We start from the raw sequence: 25,521 nt of genomic DNA, 5'->3' as shown, positions 1-25,521 counted from the left end.
CAGCCCACTGAATTGACTGACAAACAAGGACAGCTCTTAACCACATATCGACGTTCAGAAAAACAAGGCAATTGGGACCCTTGGGCAGCAGGCAACTCAGAGGCAAACAAAACTTAGAGCAGAACAGAATAAGATGATGCATGAAACCACAGGGCAACTATGACTTATTTAATTTGTGCTAAACTTTCGGATTAAAACACCAGACCAAAATGAAGGTACTGTTTTACTTGGATACGTGGCCCAAAGGCTTAAAAACAGGCTCGGCTGAAGAACATACAGATCTAGACTCTGCTAAAACAAATTACATTCTACACCTGGATCTATTGCTGGAACCCTGTCCCAGTACAACTGGATTGACATCTGAGGCGACACAGGACAGCCCCCTCACAGGAAGCAAACAAGGATCTCATTCTGGCTCTGCCCTCAACTATAGTCAAATGACCTGATCTCACTGTGCTTGGCCTTCCCCTGTTGCAAAGCGAGGATAAATATTCTCACTCACCATTACAAAGTGTCTGAGACTTGCAGAATAAAATATGCTATCTTGGCTATATTATATAACATTGCAATAAAATGTTCCATTAACCCTTTGGCCACAGCACTAAGATGTGATTACACATTTGTAAGCTTGGGATTCAGGCAGAACCAGAAACTCAGAGTGCCATTAGCATAAAACAGCAAATAAATTTATAAAAGAAAGTTGCATGAGTTATAAAGCTCAAACCGTTACACTCCATTTTACCTGACAGCAGCATGTATCCTTGAGAGAGAGAAGGTGGAACTCGAGGCTTACAGGATTTCACGGCTTGAGCAATTTCCCTGAGTCACAGAAAGAGGAAAGTTTTCAATTAAAATTAAACCACTCAAGAAAAGACTCAAACAGAATATACTAGACATATACCTACACCTCCAATTTAGCTCTGCAGCAGACTAGACTAATTAGCTAGTTTCACTTTGTGTGGTCAAAGGCAAAAAAAAAAAAAGGGCAAAAAAGGGCAAAAAAACTCCTAGAAGATCCTATCATATCTATTTGTCAGGAATTTAAAAAGCTGAAGATTTATCAAACACAGAACAGGAGATGCCAGTGAGATACTGGATGGATATCAGAACCAGTCCTCAACCACACTGACTCTTACCATAGTCATGATTTGCTGAGCAATTGCTCATGATTGCAGAAAAAAAAAAAAGAGACAAACCTTGTTCTGTATTGAGACACTTTTCTCAGATGCCAGAATGACTTATGGTGTTCACATTCACTTTCTCTTTGCTCCAGTCAGGAGCGACACACAGTGTCCCCTACATGTTCATATATCACTTCTTTCCAGTTTGTATCAGGGTAAAAATGAATCACAAGGGCCCCTTCTCTTTCAAGCCCAGGTATAAAAGGGGAGGATTTCCCACTGATCTACATCCAGTGAGAAAGATACAAAATTCTCCTTTTGACTGGCCAGCATTAGCGCCAGCTGTACAGCATTCCCAGATCTTCTGTTCCGACATTTCCCGCACACATTTACATTCCAAAACAATTTTAGATGACAAAACAGCAGAGGTATAATCCTCGCTTGAACATCATGCCTCCACTCATTCTTCACAATACACATGGCTATGAAAAGCCAGGTTATTTCTACTCCATATGTTGCTGCCATTGGCATTCAAGTGATCCATCTTTTCAGGAAACTTTAAGGCAAGCCACGGAATAATACTCCACAAAAGCAGTACTTAATTTACTTCCCAGTGCACCTAAAGTTGTAGCTCATGATGTACCTGATATGTGCTGGTGTAGTACCACAGCAACCTCCAACTATGTTGACCAAACCATCCAAAGCAAAATTCTGTAAAAGGGAGGGAAAGAGAATTTTGTATCTTTTATATATATATTTCTTTTAAGACATACATATTTCTTTTTAAGATACATATTTATTTTTCTTTTCTCCATGTTAAGCAATTCAGGGGGGATCACAAGAAAAAAAAATAAATTAAAAAAACCAATCAGTACTATTTCTTCTTTATATGATTTGAGATGCGGATTCCCAAGGCTAACCAGCAATTTCAACACCTAATTTTAGGAAACTACATTTTAAACTGGCCTATTTTATACTGAAGCCCCAGATGACAACTTGGATGATTATCAAAGACTAGTCATACTGTATTATAAAGGGCAACTAACATGCAGCAGATACCGCATTCTCACTGACACTCTGCAGCTCCAGCCATGCAGTTCTGTCTTGCACAGATCAAGTGGCATGTGGAAGGACACCCTGCATTGGAATACCACCACCATCAGCAGTTCCTAGACACAACTCTGTCAAATTCTGCCACGTCATAAAAAGCCATCGGCTTTTTGAATAATTTCCAAATGTAAAAGTAATAGGAGTGCAAATGAGTAACATCCACAGATCAAGCTGCAGGAAAGCTACTTAGTGTAGGATATGAAAGTAATTAAGGTTTTCAGAGTTTCCCAAGTAGTTTTTCCTAACCTGGTATCTCAAATCCCTATCATTCAGCAAATTGTCTATAAACCATTCAAATGATATATAGAGCCATTTGGGGGGCAGGGGTGGGGTGGGTGGGGGAGAAACACACCATGCAGGGGGGGAAAAAAACAAACCAAACAAACATAAAACCCACCACCAGCCCCCTCTCCTCCAACACTATAACAAATACGCATAAAATAAAACCAAAGAATTCTTGTCTACTAGTATGTCAGATATGACACACTCACAAGAAATACTTCATACCTTTATATGCTTGGCAGTCACTTCTGGAGTTTCATCATAACCACCAAAAGTATTGGGAAGACCTTGAAACATAATTTTTCTGGTATTACAATTTGTTTAAAGCCCACAAGAACAGAATTAAATTCCATAAAAGACATATTTAAAGTAGCTACACTTGTATGAGAACTAAATTGCCTCATCACCTTTGCAATCATTACTCAATAGATTATTAATTATGCAAGAGCATTCTGGGTTCACTGTCACAGAACTAACAACAGTTACTTTCAGCAGTTAAAAATGTTTTTAATCTCTTCTTAATAGTAAAACCAATCATCTTTTCAAGCTAATTCAACTCTATTATTGCTAATGAAATGGAACGGTTTAGTTACATTTTCTCTGCCTGTAGGCACAGGAACCTGTTCACCAACACACCTGCATTGGGGTAACAGATGATGTAGGCTGTTGTGCATTTTCCAATTGCTTCAATGAATGGTCGCATTTCAACTGCCCCTAAAGCACAATTTAAGCCGATACTGGAAAATAAATTGTCAAAAATTATTTTGAGGTAAAAACACCTTTTACGTACAAAACAGATGAATGTTAGTGTTGGCAACCGCTAACTCCCACAATCATCTACAACAAAACCAACCTGATCTCCAATTTCTTTAATCATCATCATCATCAATACAGCAAGACTGCAAAAGGAGAACTCTCAGGTGGAAGAAAAGCACAAGGGAGAAGGCAGCTTGACTGAATTGAACTGGGAACAGTAAATCAAGGTTTCATTTCAAAATCCAGGAGGAAAGTGGCAGCATTTTGACAGCAACTGCAGCAACATGACGGCTCTGTATTTTCCAGGTGAGAAAGAGAACAAGTGGAATGAGAATGACAGACCGGAAAGGAGCCTTGTGCTACAGAAAGTAGTATGAGAATGGTTGAAAAAGCAAGATCTGCTTCAAGCTGCTAAGTCATAATGTTCTTAATTATGTCAATCTTAGAAGAAACCAAGTATACCCCCCAAGATGCGTCATGGCAGCACTAAGCTTGGGCAACTAAATCTGCTACATCTTAGTAACCAAGACAGCACTATAACAGAAGTATTTTTGCATGAATAAGCTTCTCAAACAATTTTACAGCATATAAGGTACAATTGTGCTTTCTTTCATTGAATGATAGATATACATAAACGTGACTGGCACTTGAAATGGCTACATTGATACTAAAACGGGAAATTCCTCTTTGAGAAAGCATGTAAAAGACCTTTTACATACGTTTCCTGATCTCACTGCACCATTCTAGAAATCATCTTAGGAGGACTGCAAAATTCCAAAGGTGCTCACAGTGCTGCTGGAAGAGGAAGATGTAAAAAAACTTTCTTCTTTCTTGGAATAGCAGTCTCAGAGGAGATGGCAAGCTAACTCACTGAAACAGGAATGGGTAACAGCCATATCTCACAACTAATTGAGATACAGAGGTACTGCCTCACAGATAGCTAAATTAATAAATTACATGTATGCGCACTTAGTTTCCCAGAGGACAAAACCAACAAAGCCCTGCACAGGACTGGAAGCACTAAATGGTTTTTGACCTTCTTCCTTCTTCCAAGGAGTAGGCAGGGGCTTGGTAACTTCACAAGTCGTAGCAGTAAATGCTTGCAGCCAGTATTACTTCTGCACAGAACGACAAATCCTTAAGATCTGACGGCTCACAGCAACATCCAAAACCAGGGCCTTGAACAGCACACAGTCACATACCAAGACCAAACAATACACAAATCCCTTCTTCCAATAGCTTAGGGGTGGGTTGGTTTGGGTTTTTCTAAGAGCGGGTAGGCATATATGTTTGGGTTTTTGAAGCAGCCAGCTCTACCTTTGAAGTGCTTTCTCTAATGCACCCATACAGGCCACTCTATTTAAACAGAAAAATTTTAAAAGAACCCTTTAATTCCCATTTCCCTATCTGGTATTTACATACATTTAAACCCTTCATACAGTTCTCCTGGATATAAGCAGCATGCACAGGGAATGCACAATTAATTACAGCAATGAGGTTCTGGAATTTATTTCAAAGTGGGGCTCATCACAGGATTTTCAAAGCAAAGCAAGGTAAGAATGGTTAACAGGACATCCTTATCACATGCAGATGAATGCAATGTCTTTCCTACTGTTGAGTCATTCAATTTACAAGCTTCCAGCTCACACTCCCTACACCCTCTTTTTAAGCTCCTTCCTGTATTAAGCAGCTTCATCTATCAATTCCATATTTAATACCCAATCAGCCTCCGGTTCTGAGTTCAAACTCACCTGTCACTTTCCTTACCTCACCTTACTAGAGAGATACTGTAAAAGCAGCCAACATACTCAGCAAACAAGCACTTCTTGATGTTCTCGCTTGACTTACTGGGTACTGGCCCTCCAGACTGCCTGAACAATTACCCAATACAGAGATTGCTGACAAATACATCTATAAGCAGAACACTCCCAAGCTCTACCTGTTTCAAAACTGCCACAACAAACTACACACAGACATGCACATTTCATTCAGAAACAAAGAGTATCTTCTGTGGCTGGTATCATCGCTCCACAGCACTGAACAGCATCATGAAAGAAAACATTTGAGAAAAGCAAACCATTAACCATGCCTTAAAAGCTATCACCCTTCAAACAGATTGTTGGTATGCTACCACTGCTACCCTAGCGTAATAACCATCACACCCTCATCTTAAAACATCACCTCCCTCCCCTGCTCATCTGTTCACAGCAGTCACACATCAGCTCCTGTGAAAGCTAAGGCTGCAGAGCACCCTTGGGACCAGAACAACCACCACATTAGGGCCCTAAACTCTGTGTATGTCTTCTCAATGCTACCACAGAAGAAACAATCACAGGATCCCAAATAACACGAAGAGAACTCATGCCACATTTGAGCACCTTTTATAGCAAGCATCTTGCCACACATCTTTCAGCACTTACTAAGCACAGTTCACGAGTTTCTCAGCTACTACCTGTATCAACCAGACACAAAGCATACACTTTGGGAGCGGGAGAGTGGGGGCTCCAAACCAAACTGTCTTAAGCACAACACATCACACTAAACAGGACACACAAAACCCAAATGGAAACATATGAGCATGTACAACATGATTCCTAGGATACTACTATTAATCAGCTTTTTCACAACCCTAAAGCTACTCTGTACCAATTCGGCAAGAGAAAAAACATTAAATGCAATCTGCTCCCAGAACTAAAACCCTTCTGCCACAGTGCTGTATAGCAGCTTTTGCAGACATGAGAAAGAGGCCCCAAGCACTCAGACCCATAAGTTAGCTTTTATAAAATATGGTTTAATAAATTCTTGATTTCTGTTCCAGTGCCCTTCTCTCCTCTTCAGAGGCAAGAGAGTTGTGAACAAGATTATCTGAGACAGACTCATGCCAAGAATGGATGACTAGGCTGTGATGCTGAGAGAAGGAGTCAACTATCACCCTGTTCCAAGAGGCTCCATATGTTACTTCTGGAGCACCGTCTGGTCTGGGAAAGTGGAGCCTCAAGGGCAGTCAGGAAAGCTGTGAATGCAGTCTTCTGCTTTTGTATCACTGAGATGACAGATTGCACATTTTAGCTGGAATTTTGTTGTAAAAACAAACAATGGCTCATCACATGGCTCATCACAATGTGCATGGTGTGCATTGCTAACAGCGAATTAAATGTTTTAAATTAGAATATTCTAGGAAAAAACCCATCAATTTCTGGTGTAAGTTTTCATGTGAAGAACCAACCTGAGAGGAGAAATGGTAAAGAGGGAAGAGAAGGCAAGGAGGAGTTAGAATAGGACACAGAAGCTGAGAAGAATAGAGCAACAGAGAACAGTAGTCAAATTAACATGCAAAACCTTGCATAGTGACCAAAATCTGCTATATTATGTGTTTTCACAGATCTTAATCTCATACTTGTTTCAACTTTTCTGCCTGAACAGAAAAGAAGTGCAAGTAAAGGAGGCATCAGGAGCTATCAAAACAACAATGCACATCCTTGAGAAAAACACTCATGGAATATATATATGCTTGTAAGAGTTCAGTAAATAAGACACTGGAATGAAATCCTATGATTTGTTCTTCGAAGCAAAGTTAAAACATTCTGAGCTGGCAGTGCTTCCCTCTAAGAGAGAGGTGTAAGCCTTGCTCATACCAGGGATTAGCTCCTCACACAATCTGAGGCAGTAGGAGACAGCAAACTACAGTTTCAGAATTATTTTTTTAATGCTTTGAGCTAATTGTTATTTCAGCAGCTGCTGCAAACACAAAAGCCCAGATTATTTAGAGCAATGTTTTAAAAATTCAGTGTTCTTTGGAAACATAATTTCTGCTAAGGTTATGATAGCAGAAGACGTTAGCAATACACGATTAAATATGATCACAGTTAGTATAGCTTCCATTCAGCTGCAAGCAAGGGCGTAAAACAGACAAGAATCACAATCTACAGATAACTTCCTATGCGAAAGATAAATTTCCTTACCAAAGGGGCTCATTGTGGGAAACACTGATGACAAATGCCTCTCCTGTCTGGCCTGAGAGGGTACGGCCGCTCTTATCCACAATGGTTCCAGAAACCTAAGTATCATTGAACACAGAGAAAGGAGAGGAATTAAATTAACAATAAAAATTATTTCAACAGCTGAACTGCTAAAAGTCAAAGCAAAGGGATCTGTGTGCCACTCAAAGTGCTGAGGCACAACCTAAACAGAAAAACTTGGGGGGCGGGGGGGGGAGGCATGGAGAAAGAAAGGGAACGGGGCTGGCCTTAAAAACAAGTTATTCCTTTTGCCACAATGGAACAGCAGGTGTTTTTCCTTTAACAATCATGTGATAAAAGTACATTTCCAAGACATTTATTTCCTTAATTTCAAAACACCTTAATCAACTGCCACCTTAGCTAGTTCGCAAATCAAGCCTAAGTGTATGTAAAATATTAAATAAATAATATATACTTACAAATATGGGCCGGGGAGCATACTCTTTCTCAAACAACATCTGGAGTGCAAAAAGAGCTGCCTATAGAAGAATAAGGTGCAAAATATTAATGGACATTTCGGGAATTCTTCAGTTTTTTGGGTTTTTTGTTTGTGTGGGTTTGCTTACTTGCTACACTCAAGAGGTTGTACCCTTGCTTCTAACAGATATTCCAGAACACATTCCGGTAACAAGTAGAAAGGAAGCAACCAAGTAAGACCAAGACTAGTTTGAAACCTAAGTAACATCAGCATGTACTTTTCCCTCACATCTGCAGCACAACCCCCGCCCCAAACACGGTTTTATTTGCTATCCTCAGTACACATTCACTGCCCTTGATTCTGTTTAGATATGCAGTTCGCAGAAGATTCTAACCACCACAAATTTTAACAGTAAGGACTGCAGTGACCCCTTGGAAGGCCCTGGAAACTTCCTGCCTCCTTAGGGTAAGAAAGTTGCATGCGAACACAAGCTCAGCACTATGTTAAGCCGTAGGATACTAACCAAACCTCCATGAGATCTGGTTAAATCTGCAATGGACAAGTCATGCAACTGCACATGTTAATCAGCCTGTGGCAAAAGTCTCAAGAAATGCTGTGTGCATATCCAGCTAGACTCTTCCACGTAAAATTGCAAGACAGTTTTAAGCCCCCAACACCACCACCACCTGCACTAAGCAGTTATCTAATAAAGAAGGTGTCAAAAATCACACGAATTATGGAATATTTCAACATCTTCCTGTTTTAGCCTTCTAACCCTCTACTTCCACTTGTTCTTTTTCAAAGCTGATGGCAGAGTGCCAGAGTTCCCAAATCCCCACATTTTAATAGAGCTGTCTCACAAGCCTTCCCATGCCTGCAATCAGATGCACTGGACATTTCCTCTACAGTGTGCCTCACAAGCACCCTTTGGACAGACATGCTTACGCTGAAAAACACAAATATCAGATGCATTTAGAGCTTCTGGGAATAAGAGGACAACTAGCACAGACAGCCAGAAAGATACGAACAGCACATATTAAAAGACAAAGCAAAAACTCTGGAATAAGCTAATTAAAAACCATCTCCTTACATTCTCCCTGTTTGCTATCAACTGAAGAGTCTTTTCACTTATTTAGTAAGCAGTACCTGATACCTATTACAAGCACTACGCTGAATTTCCTTAGGTAGTACACAAAACACATTACTATGTTGTTTTTTTTTTTTCCTAGGAGCCTCACCTTGGCATTGGCTGTATCAAATATGGTTTCCACTAACAAGATATCAACTCCTCCATCTAAAAGTCCTTTGGCTTGTTCCTTATAGGCTTCAACCAGTTCATCAAAAGCTGTAAAACGAGAATGATGTTAATTTCATCTGGAGGTATCTCTTTAAAGACCATCATCTAAGTTAAATAATTTGATGGTTATAAACACTTACTTATGTTCCTGTAATCTGGTCTCTCCACAGATGGTGACACAGAGAGTGTCCTGTTTGTTGGACCCATGGCTCCAGCAACGTATCTCCTAATTCCTAAACCAAGACAGGGGGAGAGGGGAAAGATTAAATAAAAAAGGGGGGGGGGGGGAAAATCAGCAAAACAATTTACCTCTGGTTTTACAATGACAGTCATGTCAATGTAAAAACCCTCCAAAGACACCAAGACATGCATATCATTCAGAGATGAAGAACTATAAACCACAAAACTCCTGTCTCAAATCAAGAGTTTGATCCACACAAGATTACCCAGCACAGCTGACTTTTGTTTTAGTCCTATTCAACAAGATGTTCAGTGATACACACCAGACAGAAGAACATCTACAAAAAAGGCAATTGGCTCAATTAATTTTTCTTTTAAGTATCACTTGTATCTGACACAGGAAGCTTCATTCAATTAATGTAAATACACAGCATAGAACCGTCCTGGCATTTTTCACTAGATAACCTGATTTGAATATTTTGGCATGTGTTCATAAAACCCACTTTTTTAAAAGCATATTTCAAATCTTTTTGATTTGGCAAATCAAATCATATTGCCTATGAACACTTATTGGCTATGATACTATGAATCACATCAGTAAGGTGTTATCTGGACAGGAGCAGCAGCGCTGTTAGCTTGAAATACAGTTTGATGCTAGAATACAAGAGGAAATTACTTGTCTTTGAAAAGACAGCACTGTCTACAGCAGTGTGAATGAGCTATAACCCTCTCACATAAAGCCTTGAAGATAAAAAGACTGCACATTTACAGATGACAGTCACATACTAAGCACAGTCCAGTAGTTGCTGGATAAAGTAAAACCATTAGGAGTTAACTGGTAAACCACATTTATCTACAATCAGCTATCCTATCTCTGAAATACAAAGACTTGTGCCATACAAACCCAAGCAACTTATAACACACATCTGGAATATATGTGTTGCCTGCAGTCTAAAACAGGCAGTCACAGGACAGCCATCCTGCAGAACACAGTAAAGGACCAGAACCTGCAAACATGCTCAAGTTAGTGCTCTGTGAACAGAGATATAAAACTGCTCCTGTGCCTAAATTGAAGAGTGTGAATGTCTGTGTGTCCCTGTGAAGTAAACCATCAAGCCACCCTCTAGTTAGCAACTTTTCAAAGATTGTAACAAGACCACAAAAGTCGAAACCACAGAAGAATAAAAAATTAAAATCATTATTGCTTACCTGTCTGAGCAGTTACATCATCTGCTGCTTTTCTGGCCAGCTGTGCAGAGACTCTGTTTAACCGATATGCCTAGAACAATTACAGAAAATTACCAAGTAACCTTTAGTTCAGTAGAGCATAAACCATCCTCAAAGAAACACTACACTTCCATTCAGTAGCTCACAGTACGCTCTGAAGGCTCCCTAAGTCATACAAACACATGTAAGCACTATTACAAAGCTTTAAAAGGAACAGCTCTATGCATCTCAGCAACAGCTATATGGCAGGTTTCATCTCACGTATGCCCCAGCCTACAGCTGCTTATCATAACATTCCATTCTCTAAGGCACCAGTTAAATCCTGCCAAAGTCAACAGATGCTGAAGAACAGGACTTTGAGGACAAAATTAGCATACTTTTCAATTCACTTTTTATTCAAGTAGCGTATTTCCAAGTATTTTCTTTCACATATTTCTCAAATTCCCAAACCAACACAGAATCGGTCTGACAATGCAAGCTTGAAAGGACTTCCACATACTCAGCACAAAAACCACACAAATAACCAAATGCTACCAAGTGTAGCATTTAGTAAGTTGGAAGGACTGAAGCAAAACATCCCCTTCCACAGAACTGCAATATTCTGTGAATGTTCAAACAAAATCTAGGACAAATTATTATTGCCTGTGCCTTCATTAACAAGGGGCACACTATGACTACCACACACAGCAAGTACAATTGTCCAGAGCAGTGGAAATGAGCTACAACCCCATCACACGGCTCAAGAGGCAGCATGCAGTCAATAAACATAAGAGCAATAAACTCTGGGACTAAGCTAATCTTGGCAACTAAAACAGAAATCTTTATTAATATTTTAATGTATCAACAGTTTAGCATTCTTACCAAATGTTCAAGGCCATAGTCAGCTTGTGCAACTCGGGTGCTGCTGAAAGTGTTTGTTTCAATGATGTCAGCACCTGACAGCAAGTATTCCTGCAAGACATGAAAGAAAAAACCTCCAATACCTCCAGATCTGAGATATGGAATGAAAGCAACACAACTACTTTGTCTCATTCAGTTGACAAAAAGTCACAAATCATCTCCTAATTTAAAGCAGATCAAACTCTGAAGGCCTTACTCAGAAAAAGACCAAGGCCAAAGCAACAGAAGTCTTCCATGTAACCAATTTTTGGGGTGCTTGTGTCAGCCACACCTTCTGTTAACAACTGACATTTATAGAATCACGTCTACGAGCAGATCCAGCACCTGGAGCACATTCTAGATTTCTGCACAGAGACATGGTCGGACATAGTCCAAATGCCATCAGCGAGCGAGGGCTGCTGTGGGCAAACTCAGAAAAGGCACCAGTTAGACAATAGAGGATTAGAGAATTTAAACACTCTGAAAGAAGCTGTACAGCACATGAGCATACTGGGACAGATTACAAGCTTAACGGAATTATGCTTTGTGCAGATCACATTTAAAGTTTAACTAATGGCCCAGATTCACAACGCAATTAAGCTTTCTGCTCCATTTTGGTTGTCTAATTCCCACTGAAGTAAGCTGAAATCAATGCAAGCTGAAATACTTTTTCAGATTCTAGCCTGCGGTTTTATAACCTCTATCAGTTGCCCTCCTCCCCCCCAACTCCTCTTTTTAATCAGGTGACCTTAGGTGACCCCTGCATATTCAAGAAAATTAAGAGATCTGAAATGCTAGAAAGTCAAAAATTCATTAAAAATAAACCACCTGGATTTTCCTACAAGAAACAGATGAGCTCAGCAGGTTCAACAGGGCAAATAAAGTCTTGATCCAAAAAACAGCAGAAAAGAATTAAATTGCTTTAAAACATGTTTTGCTGCAAACTATGCTTTCTCTCAACTCCTCCTAGATACATATGGAAACACCTACAAATAGGTATATGAAAATACACAAAGTCTTACGTGTACTAATAAGCAAGTAACGAAGTTTCTGAAAATCACCTAAAGATGTTAAATGTGTACAGCTTCATACCAGCTTTTGTTTAGTTCAGATTTATCATTTTAGCAAATGCCCTTCAACTTTACTGTCTACCACCATAAAGGAAATAATATGCTCAAAGCAGGAAGATCATTTTTGCCTTTGAAAATACATCACCTCTCTTACCACTGAATCCAACTTTGCCAGACAAGGTACAACTGATGTTTACTTTTCAAGTTACTAATACCTGTGAGATCTGACTCATTAAGGAAATGAGTCAAAGTGCCATTAAGGGGAAAAAAAAAAAAAAAAAAAGAAAAACAAACCAAAACCCAAAACAAACAAACAAGCCCCCAAAACAAACAAACAACAACAAAAAAATCCCACCATTAACCACACATATAGTGGGATTACAGTTACTTTGTAGAAATGTTTTAATCTATTATTTCAAGTTCTGTCCGATTCTCAGAAGAAATAACCACTGGTAGCTATAAAATGCCAAGTCATCTCCCATGGCTCAGGAAGCACCTGACTCAAAGGTTGCTGCAGGCATGGGGACTCAACACGTTCATTTGCAAGTCACATCACTATTGCTCTGCTAAACCTACAAAATTCAACCGTTAAACCAGCTTACCCAATTAAAACCACAGGCTATTAGAAATTCCAAGATTCACGACCACTACAGTTCAGTTGACAGTCTAGGGACTGAACTCAATCTACAAATATTTCCTCATGAAATTTTTATAGGACAAAGACTACTTTTTTTAACTCATCATTCTTAAAAACCAAAGAATGACAGGAAAAATATAAAAATACAGACTACATACCAAATTTCACAAACATAAGCCAATTATGATTCTAGTCAATGAAATACAGATCTTTTAATACATAATTGGAAAAACCCAGAACAGATGCGAGACTCTGTTCCAACTGGATATCAACTAGTTGCAATGCTATTCAAAAGTCCCAATTATTACAGTAAGACCAATAAACAGCTGCAACTCAAAAAATACACAACTTAGGAAGTTGCTTTTTAAAGTCTAATTGAAGCTAGGAAGATAGTAAAATCTGTTTGCAAATTCCTAATGATCAACCCTAGACTTTTATTCTCTGGGCCACACCACACAATATTCCAGGGAAAATGTGAGACTATGGAAACACATATACTCATTAGGAAGCCCAGACAGTCATTAACTGCGGAGAGGCCTGTTTCAGGCTGCCACATTTAACAGCTCTTTAATACACAGTTATGGAAACATGCATCCAGAATTCCAGAATATGTCCTACTTAGACATATTTCAAGTGCTGGTTGAGGAGGAGAAAAAGAAAGAAAAATTAAATAAATCAGAATCTGCAAGTAACAGAAATGCACCAGGGACACAAGTCAAAAAGGGATTTAAAAACAACACTGCCTGGGAGACATCAGAAACCAAGACACGAATGCTGTGCTCACACAACCAGAACAGTCAAATCTGCTCATTCTTTTTCGCATGGTTACCTAGCATTCTCTTCCCTATCCCCGAAAGACGCAGGAGAGCCAGCAGCCTGTGGCATGGAATAAGGGAGTGTACAGGCCCAATTTTCCTTCCTTCCCTTGTGAAGAGACGGAAATCAGAACACCTACCTTGTGTATGTCACAAATTATATCAGGTTGAGTTATACTGAGAAGGTCATTATTGCCTTTCAAAGGCTTGGAATGATCTTTAAATTCATGCCCTCGGAAATCCTCTTCTGACAGGGCATGTTGCTGGATCATGGTACCCATGCCTCCATCCAGAACCATTATCCGCTCTTGCAGAATTGATTCAATTTCATCTTCCACGCTTTTCTGGAGATCTACTGTAAGAAAATAAATCCATTATTTCAGCAGCTTTGAAATTCCCTATACATACACTTGTGCAACCTGAGCTCTTCCTGTTTAAGAAACTGAATAAAATAACCAATCCTCTACTGAAATCAACCAGTAATTGGTTTCACCTACAGCTTCAATCACCTGATTTCAGGTAACAGCTGCATCTATCTAAATAGAATTAGACTCAATTGGTCCTTCGCCCAAGTACAGTCACCTGCACAAAAAAAAAAAAGAGTATCAAAAGTTCACAAGAGCATACAACAAACATTCTGTATGAACTAGACTCCAACACTGAAAAATGTGACAATTTCCACCACAGCAACATTTGAACAGCAACGCGGAGCTGCCTCTTGGTACCAGACACCATACTGTAAGTGGTACACAAATGCAAACCAGAAACTAGTAAACTTTATTAAAAAACCCAAAACAAACCAAAAAACCCCCAACTAGTTTAATTGCCTGTACCATAAGGATAGATAAACTGAGTGAGCAAAAACAATTCTTCAACTGATTAAGTAATTATTTTGTACTTCTGTTAAGTGAGCAAATGCCAAGAGACACCAACAGAAAATTACTGGGCTTTGCTTTATTTTGCACAAACACAGCAAGATGTTCTCCTTCTCTGTCAGAAGAAAACAAATCAGGCAAGTCACATGCTAATGATAAGGTACTGGACAGGGTACATCTAACAATGACTGAAACAGAAAACTATAGACATTTCAGAGCTATCATTATGAAGTTCCAGTGTTGTACTGCTTTAAGATCCCAAACAAAACCCACCTCAAATATCAAACAAAAAGTCAAAACTATAATCTGAGGCATTAAAAAAAACCAACAAAAAAACGCCACAAAAACCCCAAAACACCAACAAAAGTAATCCTACTTTTCCTCTTCAGAATGTGTATGGAATCATTTCAGAATGAAGACACACATACATACACATCAAACAGTTTTGGTTTATTTACCAAAAACCCAATTTACAAGAATGGGACCCCACTTATCTTTCACGACCATGTAGATGAACAACGTGTTACTCTTCACCTTTCTCCTTCATTCAGCTTGGGCGTACTCAGTTTGAGTAAACCCATTTTGCATTTTGATTAGACACTATCATCAAAACACTTGTAAAAATGAGTAATTTCTGAAGCACAAAAACATCCTCACATCTCAATATAACTTACACACAGTAGTACTTAAAAATCACTGGCAACTGCCAGCCGATTTGACTTTTTTCCTTCTGTGTTCTTGCAGTGCAAGTTCTTTTTTGACATCAGTACTGCCAAAAATGATTATGCTGGAGAGAAGATGAGGCCAAGAATAAAGTATTGCAAGGTTACATTTATACCAACACTCTGGAAAAAGAGCTCTACATCAGATGTAGTCTCAGCAATAAGAGAAGCCAAATAAAATTTGCTCTATAACAAGTATGTAGCATTTGAATGGAGATTAAAATACAAAAAACCAAGCCACCCTCCTTTCAAATTGAAAGTTTTAACACCACACAGGCAGGCTCAGCAGCTTCTTATACAAGAGCTTAAACCTACTACATTAAACCATCAAAATATTCATGAAAATAAAATCAGTCCTTGAGCTAAAGTCTTTCAGAAGCAAGACTCAAAAAACTGTATCTGAAAGTACATCTGCAATGCAGACTTCCATGAAGCATAACTTACATGCTTTGCAAGAGATACAACCCAATGACACACACACATTAGAGCTTGCTTTTGGTATAATGCAGCCTCCTGAGTCAGCTACTGGACACAAGAGTTGCAGTCCAGACAGCTGAGCTGGGCCATCAGAGCTCTCACAGAACCAGTCTTCCTTTCTACAGGCTTCTGTCCCTTTTACCTATGTGCTTCCAGACTATCTTCTCATGCACACTGGAAAGCAAAGATATACATGATGGGTTTAAATCCTGCACCGCATATAGTCTTTTGCCTTCTCTACAGCTTTCCCCACTGAACAGATGTCATTTCTGTGTAGGGGTTTCTGCTCATAGGAGCACAGATACCTGCCTCAAGTCTGCTCCCTTATTCTGAAGAAGCTTTCACAATCTGTGCTGCTTCAGCATCATCTCAAAAAGCTGCAGGAAATAAGGCGGGAATCATGAAGGTGGCCGTCAGTGCCAGAGGTACACAGACTCTAAGCTTTACAAATGGATGACACAGCTTCAAGCCCCAATTTACCTGTCCCTGATATGGGTAACGCTTAACTCTTCTTCCATCAGGAGCCTGCACTACTTGAATTCATGCTCTGGCACGCTGACAATGAAATTTTTAAGTTGGAAGCAAAGCCTGCAGACAGGTCCAAAAAGATCCCAGAAATCAGAAAGGATCAGTTTGGTCATGGTAACACATCTACCTGAAAGGAGGATAGAGCAAGGAGGTGGCTGGTCTCTTCTCCCAAGTAACAAGTGATAGGACAAGAGGAAATGGCCCCAAGCTGCTCCAGGGGAGGTTTAGATTGGATATTAGGAAAAATTCCTTCACTGAAAGGGTAGTCAGGTATTTGAACAGGCTTCCCAAGGAAGTGGTGGAATCACCATCCCTGGAAGTGTTAAAAAAACGTGCAGATGAGGCCCTTAATGACATGGTTTAGTGCTGGACTTGGCAGTCCTGGGGGATCAGCTACGCTTGATGACCTTAGGTTGGAAAAGACCTTTACGATTCATAAAGCCATGCTAGAAAGTGCTGAACTCTGCCCTTAGGAGAAAAGCAGGGAGGAGGCTGGCAGTCAGCTCTGCTAAACAAGTATCATCTTCTTAATTCAGCATTCAACTCACATAATTCCCCTCTCCAGCACAGAGAGGGTAACAGTTTGTTATCAAAAAAATGAAAAAATGTTTGGAGAAATTCCTAAGCAGGAAAAAACCAGGCCGGTCTTTTCTTTGTTTGTTTTGTCTTTTGTTTACAAACCCTACTCCTACCTCTGCTCAGCCAGAAGTTGAGAAAAATTTGTTTTAGGAAGATCACTAGTGAACTTAGGGAAACGGATTCCCTCTTCTATTCAGAAGTGTCCAGGAGAAAAACTGCCTCTATAGCTATAACAGAAATTGTAAGAAACAGGCAGTGACAACAGGACCCAGGACCAATTACCTTGGGTTTACACTATACAGAAACTTAAAATATAAACCACATTACCACAGAGTGTTCTAAGGCTGGAACTAGTTTAGCAGACCACACCGAGAGAGAACAAAAGCAACCCAGCAGCAGTGGCTTGAAAGTCAGTGGGATATGGAACACAGAATAAAAAATCCTAATACCCTACTTCACTTCCCCAAGGTAAAAACTCTGGCTTGAGATGATGTCAACAAGGGAATTACTAGTCTGGAAAGGAAAAATTGTATCAGCTATGACAACTTTTGCATATTGCAGATGTTTCCAAGTAAGTCAGCACTCAGAGCGTCTCTCTGGTACAGTTGTTCACCCCTACAGGTATTCTAACACTAACAGTTCTGAACAGTTATAAACTTTGCCCAACTGCAATCTTACATTTCCACAATCTGGCAACTAAACAGCTTAGGGGATAATGCAAGATGATGTTCCTTCATCCCAACCCACATAAAGGCCAGATGTGCAGAACTGAAGGGATAAACACATGCTCTCCACAAAAAACAAGACATCAAGGCTGCTAATCTGGTTAAAAACACATTTTTCTGATGCCTGTAAAGATTCTCAAAAGGTGAAAAACCTCGGCCATTTCCCGAGGTGAGCAGCTCCATAGGGGAGCCTTCAAGCCCGGAGCGAGGGCAAACCCCGCGCCCCGCAGCCTCAGCTCTGAGCGCCGAGAGCCCCCGACGGCGCCCCGAGCCCGCGCCAGTCCCTGCCCAGGAGCCGCAGCTCCGCTGCCGCGCGCAGCGGCTCAGCGGGGGCGGCGCCGGGAGGGAGGCACCGCCCAAGCGGGGAGAACCCGCCCCGGGGAGCGCGGGAGCAGCGCGGGGCGCGGCCCTTGGCGCCGGCAGCGCGAGTGGGGTGCGAGCGGGATGGGGAGCGCTCGGCGCAGGGCAGGGCCCGCTCCGGGAGCTCTGCTCCGGCGGCCCCGGCGGTGGCAGCGGCGGCATCGGACAGAGCCGAGGGGAGGGCAGGCTGCGGCGCGGAGCTCGGGGTGCACAAAGTGCCTCCGCTGGTCTCTGGGGGCGAGGGTGCGCAATGGGCAGGGCTGCGCTCGGTGCGCCCTGGTGGAGGTCCTCCTGCAGCAGGGGCTGAGCTGCGGGACACTGGCAGTAGCTGAAAGATGACAGGGGAGCATAGAGGGAGCTGGACCGCTTGCCCCAGGCCCAGACTGTGCAGGGCCACAAGGGTCCACCACAGCGGATACAGGAAAGGAGGAGGGCGTTAATCCAGCAAGCTGGGAGCTAGTAACAAAAAAAGGAGGAAGAGGACAATTGAGAGCAAGGGGCTTCCTCGAAAATCCAATGTCCCCACCCAAACTGCTTCACAATTTTGCAGTGGGCTAAGGAGGAAACGTACAGCACACCAAATGAACATCCTGCTGGTGCACCAGTGAAGAGGATCACTACTGGTGCCTCCAGGAAGAAGCAGCGGGTCACAGCAGTAGGTGACTCTACTTTGAAGGGCACAGAGGCACCCATCTGTCGGCCTGACCCGGTCTCGAGGGAGGTGTCTTGCCTACCGGAGGCACACATGATTGAGTGTGTGGTGTCCCTGCCCATGGCAGGGGGGGTGGAACTAGATGATCTTAAGGTCCTTTCCAACCCAAACTATCCTATGATTATTTATATGCTTCTATTAAAAATTTATTCTTAGTATAAAACAATCTGGTATACAAGTACTTAGAAGGAAATAAAGTATTACAAGTTGCTTCCAAAGCTTTTAATAAAGGATCAACCCAGCTGTGGCAGTATTATAGTATTTGTCACATTAATGTGAAAAAACACAAATTGAAGAACTACAAGGAGCTGTAGGCACTTACAGAACCCCCTATTTCCCAGGTTGACCTGTCCTAATGGTCAACACAACCACCCCACATTTGTACATTCTAATTCAGCAAACCAGCATTTCCTGCACCAGTTCCAAGCACAAGTTTCTCTGTCATTCAAAAAATTACTGTGCAGCACACTGAAATTACAACTGTCCATCTCCTGACATTAAACTGTTCACAACAGATTGATATGCATTACAGGCAGGAGCCACAGGGAAACAAAACGGCCACCAGACCAACATGGTCTCGCTGTGGCATGCCCTGCCACTGACTGAAAGGCTAGGGAGAAGTGCTTCATTCAGCTTCCCGACAGCCCGCTTTGCATCACTGCCACATGTACACACCAGCATCTGCTGCTTTCTGCCTGTTCAAAGGGCTCCACAAACATACACACACACCTGGCACATAATTTTTACTTCCATCCAAGCAGAACTTTCCTCTAATTCCCACTACTTCTCAAGCTGCTGCTGAAACACCCTCCCATTTTTCCTAGTTCAGTCAAACCCATTTGGTTCTGCAGCACCAGGACAGTTGTTAGCCATGGCTTGACCCCAAATATCACGGGAGAAAGGGCAGGGCACGTCAACGTCCTCTTTGCCAGAGGAACCTGGAAAAACCTCAGACCACAGAAGCCGACTATGGAGTCGGCACCCTACATAGCTCTGCACCGAGGAGGGCTGCAGGCCTGTTTAAGAAGCCAAGGGATGCGAGCCCGGGCTGAAGTACAGGCTCAGCAACAGGCATTCCCTCAGAAATATTAAAAAGCGAGGTACTTGAGATCTCTGCAGGTAGCAGCACCACTGAAAGCAGCCACCTACAGAACTGTCCGTTTTAAAACACCAACAATGCCAGCTTGCAGCTAATTTTACTTCTCTTACAGCGACTTGTGTTTAACCTCCAAAAAAGCGTTTTTGGCTCAGAGCCCCGGAGCAACTGGTGCACACCCAGTGCTCCCTGCCACCAAGCTGCAGCCGCTCACGCAGCTAGTTTTTATTTTTCCGGCTTAACTGATGTCCTCGCACCCCTCCCAGGCAGAGCGAAGCCTACTCCAAGGGACCGGCTCTGCACCGGGGGGGGCCGGGGCTCCTGCAACAAGCGCCCTTACTCGCCGCCGCCGCCGCCGCCACCACCACCGCGGGGCGACGCGCTTACACGCCCGTCGAGCCGCCACACGCGGGTTTTACAAAAGCTGCCAACCCCTGGCGGCGCCGCGCCAGCACCGCCCCAGGGCGCGGCTCCGGCGTGTGCCCAGCGGCGGGCGACCAGCAGCAGCTGAGGGAAGGGACCGCGGCGCCCGCCGGCCCCTCACAGGGCGTTCGGCAGCGCCCACCTCTCCCGCAACAGCAGCACGTGGCGGGACCCGGCCCGCCGCCGCCTGCAGCAGGGAGAGGACGGCACGGCGACAGCTCCACGCACGCACGCGCGCGCGCGCGCACACACGCACCACCTCCACCCACCGCCCAGCGCTCGCGCCCGTTACCCGGCGGGTCGGCTCCGGCCGCCCCCGTGGGCGCCATGCTGCCGGGACGTCAGCGCCGCCGCGCGAGGCAAGCACGAGCGGCAGCGCCGCCGCGTCACCCCCTTGACAGGGGAGCTCCGCCCCGAGCGCGGCGGCCGTTAGCTGCCGTTGGCCTGTGGGGAGCGGGCGGCGGGGCGGGCCGTGTGCTCCCGCCGCTCCGTGTGCTCCCGGCGCTCACACGCGCCGCCTCAGGCGGAGGCTGCGGGGCTCGGGGAACTGCCGCGCTCGGGTCGGCCGGCGGGCGACCGGAGCCCTCCGCCCCGGGGCGGGCGTGGCCGGAGAGCGGCGGTACTCGCTGACGCTCGGCCGACAGCCGCAGCAGCGGGCGGGAAAGCTACCCCTAGGAGGTGGTTTGCTTTCCTTTTGCAGGCTGAGGACGGCAGCTCTTAAACTTGAGGCTGGATGAGGAAGGCAAAGCCTGGCCTTCTAACTAATCCCCCGAACGTTAAATGTCGGTAGCTTTAGATGCCCTCGTAGTTACTGGGTGGTGATTTGGTGCCAGACAGGGCTAAAAAGCCGTGTTCTCCCGTCATCTAGGAGGAGAAGTCTTTAAAATATCAACGGCACTTCTGTTGCGGTTAAAGACAAACTTAGTGTTTTGAGGAAACGGATGTAAATACGCCTTGCATAAACTGGAAATGAGGCTTACCAGCGATTGTGTGTTGATGGCATGTAAAGCTGGAACAAGTTCATACTAACATAATTGAGCAAATAAAGGCCCAGTTTGTTTGACAGCTGAACAAAACAAGTAAAACGAGCCTTATTTTGATGCGAGAGTTTCGCTTCTGATGGTACATTGTTTCAACTAATTATCTGAGGATTTGCATTTTCAAAGAAAGAAATACCTGCCTGCTACGGCTGTAGAGCAGCCTTTCAGGCACTGCACCGTGTGTGGCGAATGCTTGCTTGCCAAGGGTCAGAACAGGTCAAGGGGATAACTGCTGCTCTCATTTACAGTGTTGATATGTCAGAAGCCTGCACTACACATGAACAGCATTGCCATTTAAACTAGTACAGTGTTCAAAATACAAAAAGAAGAAGGAAATCTGTGAAATGGATTATTGACCAGCCTTTTCTGTTGTCCTTGGCTGGTTCAATATGCTAAGCAGAGTGAATACTGCGGGTGAAGATGCATTTTCCCTGGAAAATTTTTAGGGGACTCAATGAGTTAAGCCTTTAGGCGATTCTTGAAGGCTGAGTGTTTAGTCTTGATTTTTCTTTTGAGATGCAAAAACAGTTGGTTACAAACCTTTTGAGTACAATGCGATCTAGGAACTTTTATGATCAACTGTTACTTTGGTCAGTGGTGGTGCAAGTACATATGAAAAATGTAGCTTTATGTTCAACTAATGTATATGTCTGAATTGAATAGATAGATAGTAGCCCAACATCAGTTCTAGATGCCATGCACTGGTTTTGAATGCCAGGAGACATTGTGGAGAGCAGACCTTGCCTCTTGGCAAGCCATTGCAGTGGTCAGCCTGAGCTCCCACTGCAAAAATGTGCCCCAGAATTCCACTGCAAGATGTGAAGGTCTGGAAACCTATAAACTTCAAAAGCCTAACAACAGAAATGGAATGTGCTACACAGAAGTAAAAGTCAGGTACTCCTAGAGACTGCTTAATTTTATCCTTCTCATACATAATTTGCATACATTAGAGAGATGGGCAATGCTTTGATAACCGTTCATTCAGAGATTTCAGGGTGTGTATTTTTTTTTTTTTGCTTGACTTCTGGACAACTTCCAACCTTTTTGTCATGCCACATAATGCTATGAAAATTTTCTCTGTCAGCAATGCAGGTTAAAAAGCTCACTGCCTCCACAGTTGCTTTGTGGTGACAGATCTTTGTACCACAGCTCAGCACGTCCTTATGTGTGCTGATGCAGTTGTTTGTGCAACTGCTGCAAAGTAGGTCAGTGGGGGAAAAAAAAAGGCAAGCTGAAAATTTGAAGGTGCTTTTGAAAAGGATCATTTCACGTATCCCTTTTACTCTGCAGTTTCACAACCAGTTTGAGCCAGTTTGACTGTGTGTTGCTGTGAAAAGTCAGTCCCAAATCCCACCTTACACCACCCTCTTATCTCTGTGCAGGTGCTAGTCCTTGAACACAATTCTTCCTTAAAGAAGGAAGAACAGGAACAGTGGGAACAGATCTCTGATCCAATTTTTCTGCAGCTGAGCCATCTCTAGAGCTGACGTAGGAGCAGCAGCAGGAAGAGAGGGCAGCAGCCACCTGGCCTCAGACTGTGTTTAATCTGCTTGAGAAAATGGAATTGTACAGACAACTGAGTGAGCACAACTGAGGCAAGACACACTCTAGAGAGTGAAAGGAAGAGGAATGAGCAGTTAAAGGTAGTGATTATTGCACCAGATCATCCAACAAAGCGAGTATCAACACAGAACTTCGGCCTCACAATGTTTTACAGTGTTAGAGTATCTGAGGTCCCTTTTCTTGGTTTAGTTTCAATGACAACGGCACTGCACAGTGCTAAGAATCCCGGTGCGTATCCCTATGCTGAGGCTGCCACACACCTGCAGTACTAAGATTTTTGAACTATTTCTTTGAGAAGTGCTACCACATGGTGTGTTTGCAGGAAACCTTCAAGGATTTGCAGTGTGCATGCCCTTAAGCTTGAAAAATGCTTTTCTCTGTTTTGTGGACTGTTGTTCTTATTTTACTAAATTAGGCTGTAAAAATACTGTTCCCTTTTACACATGTAGAGTAACACCAGGAGGAGCTTAGAGTTGCTGGAGCAATGGCCTAAAGGAAGGGAGAACACAAAGGTGCCATCACTCCCACATCTGAGAAACCTGATCTTAAAACTGTTGGAAATTAGTCCTCTTTAAATATCATGCAAACATCTGTCATCATGCTGAGAATCCTGACTTCTGAAGGTGGTTGTAAGTCATGCTGCAGTGAAGCTAACGTCTTCCCAATTGCAACAGGACTAAACCATAAATCCAAATATCTTTCACAAGAGAAAAAAAAACCAAACAAAAAAAAAAATCATTTCAGTCAGATCACGTTCTGGTATTTCAAGTGTATTTGAAGGTATTTTCAAACTACCACTTTCCCCAGCTCCTCCACACACACAGCTTAACTCTCACAGATCTTTTAAAACTAGGAAGTGTTTGAAGCAAAGAAAGACATCTTCATATTTTGATTCTTTTTTCCAGTGCCAAGGATCTGGTTCACCAGTTCGTTACTCTACTTGCACACCTGTGTATTCAAATGGCATACTGACCTCATGTGTGTGCAAGATCAAACATGGGGGTTAGCACACTCTTTTAGCTTTTGGATATGTTTTAGATACCATAGCCATGAGGCAGGTCCAAGGTCAAGCAAGAAAATCTTGTAGACTATGCAGGATGTAACATGCATACAGCATAGCAAGGAAGGAGGATTAGGGCCCGAGTTAAATGAATCTCTGTGGCTAATGGGTGGGAGGTGCAGGGGTAGAGGTCTGATACATAGCTGTTGAGGGCAATTGAAGTCTGCTGGTGTTCTTACTGCCTTACCAACAGATGGACTAGCTCGGAGATACAGTCACAAGAAGTGCCTGTGCACTGTGAATGGGATCACACCTCACCTGGTAAGAACATCAGTTTGTGTTCAACACAGCTTGAGACCTATGAAAATGTGTCTAATGAGGAAGACTATAGAAAGGTGTGGCAAACTTGGAAAGGTGGCCAACATGAGAAGTGCAGACATAGCCAAGCAATGCAGCCATCTGCATCGCAGTAGTGCAGACATAGAACAACAGGACAGAGAAGACCGACATGCACAGGTCATAGGACGTGTGTGACATTGGAGGGATTCTGGCAGTGCTCCTGGCTGTCAGTCATGACTCCATTCCAGGGACCAGACAGCCTTTATTGATGTAGCTTGTTTTCATGGAACAGTGAACTGTTCACATTTTTCACAGGGGCAGAGAAAACCCTTCTGTGTAAAATACCTTGAAAGGCCAGTGCCCTACTTGGCTTTCTCTGACCTACATGTAGAAACAATCCTGTATGTTACCAACTATCTGTTAGAAAAGCATGTTGTACAGGCAATCCTCTTTCCTTTAAAGGACTTTGAGACTGCACGGTTCATTCAGTTTGTTTTAAAGTCTAACCTGGTAGGCTTCAACCCTTTGTGAAAACTGCTTATAAACGGACATAGCAGTGACTTTTTCTCTACCCTCAATAGAGAGTAAAGTCACAATCTTCTCTTCCTTCAGGGTGGTTTGAGCAATGTTCTCACCCCTCTCGTGTTCAATTCATTCTAGGTAGAAGAGCAGAAACAGGCGAGCAGGAATTTGATGAGGTCAGGAGCAAGGTGACAGAGGGCAAGGATTTGAGTCCCAGACATGAGCTACAAAACAAGTTTAAGGAACCAGTTCCAGAAATATGAACCCTTCTAGAGAACTGCTTTTGCTGGAAATAGTAACTGTTATGAAAGAAAATTGTTTTCAAATCAAAACATTAAATGAAAGAAATATGCAAGCGGTATAACAATATAAACTTACCAGACAGAAAAGAACCTTAATGCTGAAGGTCTTGTGTATCTTAAGATATGAAGAAATACATTAAATATGTTTTTAAATAAAACCAAAGGGAATAATACCTTCTTTATCGCCTTAGTACAAATCAAGAATAACTGCATTCTGATCAAGGAGAAATAAAGTGTCTCCTTTACAAATCAGATATAAGGGAGCCTTGAGATCATTAAACTAGATTTAAGTTACCATCTCCAGTCAGGAACATTTAAGCTCTAAAGGGCAGCTGTTGGAAGTGGGAAGAGAGCAGTCACAGAAAGGGACTGGAGGGAGATCAGGGAAGAGACAGTAACACTTGCAGGGAGGGAGATGCTACTGCTAATGGCAGTCCTGTCTGCGGA

At 42.7% G+C, this 25,521-nt stretch overlaps 1 protein-coding gene across 3 annotated transcripts in view; it reads right to left on the bottom strand.

Annotated features, from left to right (window-relative positions):
- The window catches only part of MTR (5-methyltetrahydrofolate-homocysteine methyltransferase), a 51,500-nt gene extending 30,814 nt beyond the window's left edge, over nt 1-20,686 (bottom strand). Inside the window, exons 1-12 of one of the 3 annotated variants that reach the window (XM_030499883.1) lie at nt 20,601-20,686; nt 13,952-14,166; nt 11,272-11,361; nt 10,393-10,462; nt 9,144-9,236; nt 8,945-9,051; nt 7,708-7,767; nt 7,232-7,326; nt 3,150-3,250; nt 2,739-2,800; nt 1,765-1,832; nt 743-819 (exon numbers count right to left, since the gene is read on the bottom strand). In XM_030499883.1, the coding sequence (XP_030355743.1) occupies nt 743-819; nt 1,765-1,832; nt 2,739-2,800; nt 3,150-3,250; nt 7,232-7,326; nt 7,708-7,767; nt 8,945-9,051; nt 9,144-9,236; nt 10,393-10,462; nt 11,272-11,361; nt 13,952-14,166; nt 20,601-20,637 (1,075 nt within the window). In that variant the 5' untranslated portion in view covers nt 20,638-20,686. Of the gene's footprint in view, nt 1-742; nt 820-1,764; nt 1,833-2,738; nt 2,801-3,149; nt 3,251-3,366; nt 3,554-7,231; nt 7,327-7,707; nt 7,768-8,944; nt 9,052-9,143; nt 9,237-10,392; nt 10,463-11,271; nt 11,362-13,951; nt 14,167-20,600 lie in introns of those variants that run through there. The other 2 variants (XM_030499884.1, XM_030499885.1) reach the window with 2 other exon arrangements.
- Between the last annotated feature and the right edge of the window lie 4,835 nt (nt 20,687-25,521).

The sequence above is a fragment of the Strigops habroptila genome, chromosome 10 (assembly GCF_004027225.2).
Source record: "Strigops habroptila isolate Jane chromosome 10, bStrHab1.2.pri, whole genome shotgun sequence".
NCBI lineage: Eukaryota > Metazoa > Chordata > Aves > Psittaciformes > Psittacidae > Strigops > Strigops habroptila.
The sequence above is the reverse complement of the archived record's forward strand: the minus strand, read 5'-3'. Positions and strand labels throughout refer to the sequence as shown.